Genomic DNA, 12,286 nt, shown 5'->3' with positions numbered 1-12,286 from the left:
TCTTTAATAGATGTTAAACTTTTCCGTACTTACAAAGAAAATTTACGTTCTTTTTGCACAGGCGCTTAATTTATTCAATATTTTTTTAAATACCTTTGTTTTAATACGAAAAGTTAGGCAGTTATACATGTACGTGGAATTACAACACAAATGTAACGTTTTCCAAAGGGTGTTCGATAATGTGTGTTTGTATGTTGTATACGGTGGTATGTAATTAATTGTACAACCTGATTTTTGTTTTTCCTATTATGTGATTTCTAGTTAATTAACTTTATCTACATTGATTTCTTAATTTAAATTGCCTATTTTTAGATTAACTGTTATTTTTAGTTTCTTAGCCTTAAATTGTTATTATTGGTTCTGCAATATTTTTAATTTTATAAATTTGTTTAACGAGAATCATATTTAATTATATATTTGTTAATTTACTTTATTATTATCTCTTTATTATAGGACTTGTTTATTCTTCCTACTTATATCAATTTCTGGTGTCACTTATTCAAATGCTATTTTTTATTATTTTATACGAGAAAGTTAATTATTGCTGAATACAATACGGTACTATAAAAACTGCTACACTATCAGATAGATTATCAAAAAATATTTTTTAGTTTGTATTTATATATTTTCAACGTTATTTTGTTCAACTTTTGTTTAAGAAGTTTAGTCCAAAAGGTATAATGCTATCGGTGACCTTCCTTTACTCACCCAATAATACAACCAATAATTATATACAATGCCAGAACGTTTACAGAAAAATGCACTTCAAAGCGTTAAAGAATATCGAATATTTACTGACTAACAGCGGCATAGCTACAATTTTGAAATAGGAAAATAAAACTTGTAGAATTTGTTTCTCACGTATAGAAACATCGTTGTATTTTCAAATATTTCCAAAACAATTTATTTTTTCTTATTGCTGGTTCCATTTATATTTATGCATAACCGTTAGATTTTGATTAGATTTTGTCATATTTTATTTCATACTATGTCTGTGTTAAGTTTCATGACGATTGGTTTTGCATTATATAATTTTTCTAATTTTACATACTAATTCTTTATAAAATCTCTCACGAACAAGCGTAACTACAATTGAACAAAACTTTATTCTAAAATATTAAACTTCTCGCATTTGATATCAAAATGTAATTGAGAAATACACCAGAATTTAATTGAAAATATAAAATTATAAAAATTTTATTTCACAGACTTTCTCTACTATTGTGCAAATACGATTTCTGCTACTTTGCGCTGCAAATTTATTTCATGTTTCAATAATTATCACTATCTCTTTCTTAAGTTATATTTGAGACAAATCCCTCTGCGATCATCACCTATATAAAATGGGAATTTTTTCATGTTATACATAAATAGTTGTTATATGAAGGAAAAATAAAGTACTTGAATGATACGTGACAATTTCCTAATGCACTTAAATGGCACACGTGGCAATATTTAACACCGATTCTGATTATTATAAACAATTTACAATTAATCGAAATCGAAGAAATTGACGATTAAAAGAATGTTCCTTCGCTTGAGCTGCAAGCTATCGTGACCGCTTCTGACGTGTGCGAAACAAACGGTCGCATGTGACAGAATTTCAGGTCTCGAGACGGTAAAAGACAAACAGAAACAATCGAACTACCATGTGAGTGAAATATCGAGCCATTAACAAATAACTTTTTCAAGGTTTGCAGACACCAATTTTTTCATTTCGATACTTTTGATTTTGATTTGAGATACCAAAAGATGATTTTTCACGCAAAAAATAATTGCTCAATATTAAACGTAGCGCTTATATACGATATCTTATTTTTATAATAATGAAATAAAATAAAATATTTCCGAATAAAATAGGATATTTCGGAAATAACGCATTTCTTTAAAAAATGTTTTAAACAAAAGTTTCTTGATTTCGAAAGACATGTACGTAAACCTTAATCATTTGACCTTTTTTCTACGAAGATCTTATTAATGTTAACTAAATTTTTCAAATAATATTATATGATTTTTTATACGTAAATAAATTCTTCTTATCATTCTGCATGTAAAAATACAAATGTGAAAAAATATTTTGTACTTTAATTGAAAATAGTCGTCAATACGATAGAGAGTAGACACAGAAAAGTTTTGGATATATAAGCGTTTTCATTTCATAGATATGTGATCTACGCCCGTTTGAAGGTAAATACCGCGACAAGGGAGTTAAAAGTACTAACGATACAGCATTCGCTAGGTTTTTATTTTTCAAGAATTGCTACACGGCAGTACGATTCGAAACGGCAAACAGAGTAGACAGTATAGATAGTGTAGCGACGCAAACGAATAAAGTATTATACAGTCCATTAACATCAAAATACAATTCAATTCAATATCAAAAAGAGGAACACGTGCACCGGATTTTCTGTTAGAGCACTAACAATATATGTGCCATTGAGTGATCTGCCTATTTTGATGTGGAAAGTAGTAAAGTTGCTTGCGGCTTCAAGAGAGAATCCACACCATATATATATACATATATTCTGATATTAAAAATACATATGTAAGAAATATCTTTTATGAGATTTTTTGAAATATGAAATACTTCATAAAATATTTATGCATATACTTTTTGATTATTTTATGCCAATACTTTCATATGCAGAGAGGAATCGATTTACGTAAAAGAATCATGTAATATTATTTTAAAAATTCAGTTTTACATTAATAAGACTTTTGTAGAAACTTCTAAGATCAAACGAAGGTCACTTTTACGTCTTTTGAAACCAAGCAACTTTTGTTTAAAATGTTTTGGGAGAAATGCATTGTTTCTAAAGTATTTTATTCTATTATTATAAAAATAAAATACCGTATATAAACGCTACGGTTAATATTAAGCAATTATTTTTACATGAAAAATCATCTTTTGGTATTTTGAATCAAAATTCTAAGTATGAAAAAAATCGGCGTCTGACACTTGAAAAAGGTTACTTTTAAGGTAAGAAGAGAGAAGACTCCTCTTGTATAAGTTATAGATACATACCTACCTACATACGTTATAGTAACAGTTGCAATAAACAGATTGGTGCGCGCGAATTTCGGACTCTAATTTTCACTAAGGCAGACAAATCATCGAGACAGGCAAAAAAAAGCATTGCATTTAATATCTTCCGTGCGGAGGTATTACATACATATACATACACGGAAAAAATTACTATGGATGTTACGTAACAATATTTTCTATGTTTAAGAAAGAAATGTATGTGAATTATAAATTATATATTGATATTGAAATCTATACGGTTCTCGCAAACGTAATCCTTATGATAAGTAACATTCGGTTAAAATATCTTAAATTCGTATATGTAGTTCACCTCAACCGAAACATTATTATTATCTTCCCAAAGTGATCTACACAACAAATAGTATGATTGAGAGATATATAGGATGTATATAATTGCATGGCACATTGAGACTGAGACTTCAGTTAGCTATATAAGTTATTTCCAAAGTATTTTAGTTCCTATAACTTTTTTGAATTGTTAAGCGAAAATGATCACAATTATTATGTTGTGGCAACAGTAATTTTTTTCCGCGTATAAACACACACACACACACACTACATGTGTGTACATATACAAGGTGTTAAAAGGCATTCAGCATTTTGAATAAAAGCAAGTAATATGAAAAAAATTCGTCTTAAAATTAACTTTTTTTAAGTGTAAATGTATATTAAGACTTTTAATTTGTGCAAAAGTTTTAAGTAAGAAACATATCAGCTACATTGTCAATAAAAATCGTCAAGATTTAAATTTAATTCCGGTATTAATAAAATAATAAAAAAGTATAGAAAAAAGAGTGAAAAAAAGGTATAATATGGTATCAAATACCAGAAACAGTAAATAGCACAATAAATAAAGTGCATATCTTGCTTATTTATGTAAAATTAATCAAAATATAATTAAAGTTAAACATATATCATACAATTATTGTACAAGAGGATTAGGACACACGCCGCTCCTATACCGCACTAAATTATTTTCTCAATCATTCGCGTCTGTCAAAAACTGGCAAATATTTTTAGAGATATTTTTTTTATCACCCACCTAAACTCTATTGCACATGTTAGTTTCGATGCTAATACGGCACTGTTGTACAATGATACACACAGAACAGATTAAAATTATTGCACATTGACAATTAAAAAAAAATCCAATTAATTGGTTCTATCTGCATCATTATTATGTTATTTATATCGTCCTTCTTTTGCAACACGGCTAATTATATTAATTTAATATTTTAGACGAAATGGCAGAAATAAATACTTTAGGATGGATCGATTATTTAGTTATAGCGGTGATGCTGTGCGTTAGTACAGGAATTGGTATTTATTACAGATTTAGTGGAGGACGTCAAAAAACTATTCAGGTGTTTAATGTTGTTAGATTCCTTTTGTTAAAATAAAGTTTTTAATGATTTGCTATAATAAAATGTGACGTGTTTCACAGGAATACTTTGTTGCAAATCGATCAATGAGCAGCGTACCAGTTGCTATCGCCATGGTAGCCTCCTTTATAACTGCAATTACGCTACTCGCTGTATCCGCTGAGAATTACACGTACGGGACGCAATATGTTGTAATAAATCTATCATATCTGTTAGGCACTTCGATTATATGTTATGGATTTCTACCAGTGTTCTACAATCTGCAGGCGACGAGCATCTACGCGGTGAGTCTAGCGAAATTTATTTTTACTACAAAATGTTTTTGATAATACGTATATTTGAAGGAATACTATGAAGGAATTCTTTTAGTATTTAGAAAAACGTTTCGGAATAAGAGCTAGGATGATGATTAGTTTTATTTACTGGATTCAGCTGCTATTTTATTCAGGAGTAGTACTTTGTGCTCCTTCTCTAGCTTTGGAGACAACTACAGGAATCTCCAAGATTGCCAGTATCATTTTCATTGGCTTTGTGTGTGCCTCTTATTCTAGTGTAGGAGGCATTAAAGCTGTATTAACAACCGACGTATTTCAAATTTTACTTATGTTCGCCGCCCTGTTTTTAATTATTGGCACAGCAGCGAATGATGTCGGGGGATTGGGACAGATATGGGAAATCGCAAGGCAAGGGCAACGGCTCGAGTTTTATAAGTAGGATTACATCTTGTCTGCATTAATATCAGCTTGGCCAATTATGTACACGTAAACATTAATTGATCTTTCACTTTTCTTACAGCATTGATTTAGATCCAACAGTAAAACATACATTGTGGTCTGTTATACTGGGTGGTTTCTGTAAATTTCTAGTACTTTTTGGAGTGAACCAAGTACAAGTACAACGTATGCTGGCTGTGAAGTATGTTCTAACGAGTAACTAGATAAGATTGAAAATTATTAAATATAGTAGAGCAAGTGTTGACTCTTTATTTGTCGTATGTGAAAAGATGACAGTTAATCATATAATTTTAGTTTTTTCTTCTGTTTATCTCATAACTCATTAAATAATTTTCATTTTTAAGATCACGTTTATTAAATTATATATATAAAGAAATTAAAAAAAATTGTATTAAGTAAATTTTGTTTTAGAAATATGCAGTCTTCACAAAGAGCTATATGGCTGTCTTTGCCCATTTTGATACTAATTATGACTACAAGTTGCTTCTCAGGATTGGCGATATACAGCAGATATCACAATTGCGATCCATTTCTTAAAAAAAGAATTACTTCGTCTGATATGCTTATGCCACTGTACGTTATGGACACGATGTCCAATATACCTGGTTTACCAGGCCTCTTTGTGGCAGGTAATGTGTTTAACGCGAATTGATCTTGTCCTGGCTTAATCTCTCACAGAAATTACATATTAGGAATATCTGAAAGTATCAATGTTTGAAATATGATTTTAGGCGTATTTTTAAGACAATTGTGAAATAAAATTACGCAGTTAATGTGTTTGCGATTGTCATCTTGGATTCTCTGTTTTATACATAACAAATATATTTCAAATAAAAACGCGTAGTGAATACTTAATACTAATCTTTGACTGTCTGTATGTATTTCCAGGTGTTTTTAGCGCAAGTCTTAGCACGATTTCTTCGATTTTAAATTCTCTGGCGGCCGTAATGTTGGAGGATTTTATAAAACCTTTCTATAGAAAGTGCATCGGGCATGAATTTTCCTCTGCAAAATCGACTTCTATCGCTAAAGTGCTCGTGTTTACGTTCGGCATTTTTTCCATTGTGCTGGCATTTTTAGCTCAATTTTTGGGAGGATTGTTTCAAGTAATGCTCATTATTTAAACGTAAAGTCGATGGCAATAAAAAGAATTTCTTTATTGTAGGCCTATCACACTATTTTTGGAATAACCAGTGGACCGTTGTTAGGTATTTTTACGCTTGGCATGGGAACGGAATCGGCGACAGAAGGCGGTGCAATAACGGGTGTTCTCGTAGCGTTTTCATTTTTAATCTGGATCGCTTTCGGTCAACCTCGCTCGATGTCACCTAAATTGCCAACTACTATCGGTGGCTGTGTTAATAATGTTACAAATATAACGATGCCTATTTTGCGGAATGTCACGAGCTTTTCTAAGTAAGTGGTTCATCGAATAATAGTTGTATTTCTTACATTCTATGTATGTATACGCCGCAAAGTTATCTAACGAGTTATTGTCGTATTTTTTTTTTCAGAAGTACTGGCGACAGCTCATACTTCTATTTATATCGCATTTCGAATCTGTGGTATTTTCCCCTCGGATTCTTAATAACGTTCTTACTTGGACTGCTTGTCAGCAATTTATCTCGTTTTTTTATTAAGAATCAAAACAACAAGAAAGAACAATTAGATATTAATTTATTCTTTCCCGCAATAGCGCGGCGTATACGTTCTAGACGACATAACTCAGCGGTTGAAAAAAGTTCTCCGTTAGACAGAAGGTATTCTGTCAACGATGTAATCCACGGGAAAGATAATGCTGCAAATAAAATCTATACAAAACGCTGACTGTTTAATAATCTTAAGATAGGGGTTAGATATTTCGTATACTAATACAGTCGAAAGAAATTTTATTATATAATTGGATCAAAATTGAACAGAAGAGAGAAAGCATGGAATAAAGGTATTATTTATCTATAGACCTATAGTATATATGTACGTGTACGGTACTAATGAGTCGCGATACACACGTGACTGGCGAAGACTGGCTCTTGGGATTGAGAGCGGTAGCAGAAGTATACCTATATACATACAATTGTAAGGCTAGCTGCGAGCCAGATACATTTGTAACTTCTGTAAGCAAGTACGAATAAGCTGAAAGACATTACATCTGATAATAAGGGTTAAGTAAGAGATGGATACTGAGACGGGTTTGTTGGTATCCGATCCGAAATCGAGGAATTGTAAACGTACTTATATATTACATAATGTCCCTATAAATTTACCAATAAATTTAAAATTACCGTGTTAATTATACATTAAATTACACTCTATTACCGCGTTGATTCATTTCCCATCCATGGTGTTGATGTAGTTCTCCCTTTTCTCCAATTCGAATGCATAGCCATCCTTTTCTTCTGTCTTTTCATCGAGTTTCTGAATTCCTTATTCTCCGTTGCCGTTAGTCGTCTCAGTTTGTTTCGCAAACTCTTACAAAATAATCATTTTTCACATTTATTTTAAATCTTCTCTTTTACTGGGCACTTCTCATCCGCACATTTATTCTTCATATTTGTTCTTTGTATCCATCAGAAATATTCGACCTCAGCATTTTTTATGTCCTTTTCTTTATCTGTTTTTTCTTCTCCACTAGCAGGGCCACTGGTTTTTCTGCCATTTTGGTTTGTAGTAAAACTACTTCAGTAGTTTTAATAATATCTATTTCTCCTCTAATTTGATGTCGGATTTCTCCAATAATCGTTGATGTCGAATAATTTTTCAATTATATGGCTACAAATTTCTATATCCACGTAATCGAAATTGCAGTTTCTTGCTTGCTTCTGCAGTCTTATAATGTATTGTGTTATCATTTCTTCTGCATTTTGCGTTGGAAACATACTTTTCGTATGTTGTATTTATTTTAGGTTTAAAGTTGTTTTTAATAGTTGCACTGTTCTAAAGTCTTACTCTTAAAAAATTTCACATACAAAAATATTAGGGCAATTCATAGTATACGTAACGTGTATACACTATAATATTTTTGTACATTTTTGTATGCAAATTTTTAGAGAATAAAACCCCTGGCTAAAAACTTTCCTCAGCTACTTCCATATTCAATATCGAATAGAATATATCTTGTAAATTAAATTCTACATAGTGCAACAATACTGCTTTCTTCCTCTCTTTATTCTCCTTTTTCTTATTTGCTATCAGCAGTTTGAATGCCATTAGCAAACACGTTTTTATCTCTGATATAAGATTCGATTTATGAAAGCATTGCTAAGTTAAAAGGTTTTCAATTAACACTGTCATAGTAATTTAATTAGTAAACCACATACTATGCCGAATATATAGAAATATAAGATATCTTATACACCTGATTTTTCGAAAATTTTAAGTTAATACTTTTAAATGCAATATAATTAGAGGAATCATATTATGTAAAAAAATTATAAAATTCCATTTTAAAAAAGCAATGACTTTTATATGACTTTGAAAAATTGATTTTTTTGACATTAAAAATTAATTTTATTAATATTTATCTTTTTTAGACCGTAACTTTTGTCTGAAAGAATTATCCGTATCTGCTATATTTTTTGATATATTTGTATTTTTTATTATAAATAAATTACTTTGTATAGAACAAGTTTTTCTTTATATTATTTATCTTTACAGAAAGTTAGATTAAATTTATTATTTTTTAAACATTGATGTTATTATTAATAATGCATTCCAATACTCACTGTTAATACTGAAAATCCATAGTATAAATAAGTAATGTGAATTATATATAATAGATTTTCAATATTGGTAGTAATTATTGAAATGTAGCTTATAAGAGATATAGAATACAAAATATATTTTAAGATAATAAATTAAAAATAACATATATGCAAAAACGCCAATATGGTAAAGCGGATTTTGCTGTTTAATATTATTTTTAAATGTGAATCTTACAATTCTTAATTTAAGTAAAAGATGCTGATTATCAAATTATTAAGTTGCTTTTTAAAAAATTATTAAGTTATTAAGTTGCAAATTATTAAGTTGCAATTTAACTGTGATATTTCGTACTATTTATAGAGTTGTGTTTTAAAGGTAGATTACATACAACACGCAGTTTACTTAAATTAATTGTGAGAATCGTAAGATTCACATATAAAAATATTATTAAGTATCAAAATATTTTATACTGTGTTGGCGTTTTTTCATCTTAGTTGCCTGATATATTCCACGATCGATTCAGATTAATAAATTAAAAACATATTATAAAATATGAAAATAAAGATATAAAAAAGTAACAACAAAAATAACAAATTCATTACTGTTATTGTAAAAATATAACAAAGTTATTGTTATTATTACAGATAGAAAAAAATAACATTTGTTATTGAAAGAAAATAACGAAAACAAGTAACAACATAGTTATAAGTAACGCGTTACTTTTCCAAAATACAATACTGTATATGAAAACTGCTATAATCTCTTGTTAGATAAAAGACATTTTCTAGATATTTATATTTTTAAAGTTTTTCGCTTAGCGTTTGTTTAAAAAGTTTAGTTCAAAACGAAATAGTCCAAAAGAAGGAGAAATTATCGGCGACCTTCCTCTACTTGATAATCGTATATTACACGGAACGTTCATGGAAAAATGTTGCAATGCCAAAGCGGTAAAGAACACCCAATAATTAACAACGACGTAACTACAATTCTTTACACAGAAAAACAAAACTTATGCCACTTGTTTTTCATGTACACAAGGCGTCACAAATGCCTACTCATCTGAATTTGCAGGGATACTAATCCATGTATATGTATTATATATATGTATATATAATAATATATACGTATATGTGACCCTGCAATTTCAGATGAGTAGGCATTTGTGGCGCCTTGTGTACCAACAGAAACAGTATATATTTTTAAATATTTTAAAACAACCTATTTCGTCTTATTGTTGGTAATTTTTTAAATAAAATTACATATTTAAATAATGCATTTGTTACGTCAAATTGTAATAAAATTTTTTACTTGTTCCCTTTTCTTCTACCTTTTTCTATTTATCAATATTTTATATATTTTTTAAAATATATAAGATTACATTATGGGTAAATAATGCGATAAAAATAAAAATATAAAAATATCCATATTATTTTTAAAATTTGTTGATTTAGTATAAGAGTTGTTTCAGTTCTTATTTATCAAAATTCATATTATCTGCTCGTAGATTTGAAATTTTGTGAAATCACTTAAAAACACAAACGTAACTACAATTGAATCGGACTTATTGTAAAATATGAAATTCCACATCTTTCATATCAAAGTGTAATTTAAAAATATACCATAATTTAATTGAACATGTATTATTGCATTAAAAATTTTATTTCACAGATTTTCCCTGTTATATGGAAACGTGATTTTTGCTTTGCATTGCAGATTTATTTCAAATTTCGATAATTATCATTGTCTCTTTCTTAAGTTATCCGAGCAAATTCATTTGATCATCACGTATAAAACAAAAATTTTCTTTGATTATATAGATAACTATATGAATAAAAAATTTCTAGAACATTTGAATGACACGTAACACTTTCCTAACACACTTGGATGACACATGGCAATTTTCAGATTCCGATCATTCTCAAAATCAAAAAATTAACGCGCTTGAGGGTGTGCGATTTATCGTGGCCGCTCCTGGTGTGCATGCAAAACGACCAGTCGTAGGTAGCAGAATTTCAGGTCTTAAGACGGTAAGTGACAAACAGAAACGATCGAATTATTATGTGGAGTGTGTGCAGAACATTAGATCACTAATAATAAAAAGGGAGAAGATTCCTCTTGTGTGTCGCACTTGTCCAGTGGTATTTGGATGTATATGTGCGCACGGATTAAGGACTCCGATTTTTACTAAAGGAAGAAAATCATCGAGGCAGTTAAAAAGTCAGTATATTTAATGTCTTCCGTGTAAACGTATATATATTATATGTATATTAATACGTACGCACAAAAATTATTTTAATTTTTCTTAACAAAAATATACTTGGTGGAAGCCGTTACCGCGTCTCCTGAACTGGTAGCAGATTTGATCAGAAAATGTTAATAGAGCGAACTCTGTTAACATCTGACAACGCATTTTGTTTACGTTTTGTCGAAAACGTGAACTTGCGCGCTCATATATAGTTTGACAGTAGAGTGGTAACAGAAAACGGACAGATTCTGCGGTTTTGTAAACATTCAAATTGAAATAAAGAAATCTTTAAAAACGATGTTTCAATTCTAATCTTAATTTTATGTTAAACAAATAATTTTTAACTATTTTATTAATAAAAATTAACATATTTATTATAATAACATTAAATTAAAGCATTTGATTCCGAGAATATTCTAATCTAAAGCTATCATAAAATGATATATAAACGATGAAAATATATCGCTTGTTCTCTATATACTAGCGACAATTTTTTAAATACTATATTTATTAGCTTTTTGGTGCAAAATCATTATTTATCTTTTATATCAAAAGCACACATAATTAATAATTATGACATGCCCGAGTTTTGATTAAGTTGATTGTATGTATAGATAATTTATGTATACAGCTCGATAAATTTTAAATGTAAGAAATGTTAACAAATACTATACCCAACGGCAATCTTGCAAGTTTTCAGTGACAGCGCAGATCCTGCTCGATTTCAGCCTACAAGACTGCGGTTGAGAACAATCTGCTCAATTTCTGCTGTCATCAGTTTGTATAGATCCTATCACCAATTTGCTGTCATATTATGTCAGCAGACTAGCTGCTTGGTTTCTGCAAAGGGTATAGCGAATTAAGGAGGTGATTTCCGGCCCCGCGCGTAATCGACCGTCATAGTGGGCAAAATTTCCATCCAAATAAAAGAAATTTTTGTGCAAAGTTTAATTTCAAAAGACCCACAATTTCAATAAATATCACAAGAGATGTGATTTTTTTAAAATTTCATTTCTCCACTAAATTTGAACTAATCTTTAAAAAAAAATTCGTGAAAGATTATCCATATACATAAGTTTGAATTTTGTTGTCGTTCTGTGCTGCTGAAAATTCTGTTTTAAAAAAAATTCAGAATATTTTAAATCGCATTTTCTCTAGATCTAAAAAATTGGTCACT

General features: G+C 29.6%; 2 protein-coding genes across 4 annotated transcripts in view; both read left to right on the top strand.

The window, feature by feature from the left end:
- The first annotated feature begins 1,655 nt into the window (after window positions 1-1,655).
- LOC105456912 (putative sodium-dependent multivitamin transporter) lies at window positions 1,656-7,788 on the top strand. 3 transcript variants are annotated; one of them, XM_011701280.1, is made up of 9 exons: window positions 1,656-1,692; window positions 4,331-4,410; window positions 4,491-4,712; window positions 4,798-5,138; window positions 5,224-5,343; window positions 5,574-5,791; window positions 6,051-6,268; window positions 6,328-6,578; window positions 6,677-7,788. In XM_011701280.1, exons 2-9 carry the CDS (start codon window positions 4,342-4,344, stop codon window positions 6,987-6,989), a joined length of 1,752 nt encoding a protein of 583 aa, XP_011699582.1. In that variant the 5' UTR covers window positions 1,656-1,692; window positions 4,331-4,341; the 3' UTR covers window positions 6,990-7,788. The 3 variants fall into 3 exon arrangements, with proteins under 3 accessions (XP_011699582.1, XP_011699581.1, XP_011699580.1); XM_011701279.1 differs by lacking the exon at window positions 1,656-1,692 and adding an exon at window positions 2,302-2,333 and having other exon boundaries at window positions 4,286-4,410; XM_011701278.1 differs by lacking the exon at window positions 1,656-1,692 and adding an exon at window positions 2,307-2,545 and having other exon boundaries at window positions 4,286-4,410.
- Window positions 7,789-10,911: 3,123 nt separating this feature from the next.
- The window catches only part of LOC105456923 (putative sodium-dependent multivitamin transporter), a 12,014-nt gene continuing 10,639 nt past the window's right edge, over window positions 10,912-12,286 (top strand). The window contains exon 1 of the mRNA XM_011701308.1: window positions 10,912-11,081. The gene's annotated coding sequence lies outside the window, so the exon portion shown is untranslated. The remainder of the gene's footprint in view (window positions 11,082-12,286) is intronic.

Source organism: Wasmannia auropunctata, unplaced genomic scaffold (genome assembly GCF_000956235.1).
Source record: "Wasmannia auropunctata unplaced genomic scaffold, wasmannia.A_1.0 LD335479.1, whole genome shotgun sequence".
Taxonomy (NCBI): domain Eukaryota; kingdom Metazoa; phylum Arthropoda; class Insecta; order Hymenoptera; family Formicidae; genus Wasmannia; species Wasmannia auropunctata.
This window is presented reverse-complemented; position numbering and strand designations above follow the sequence as displayed.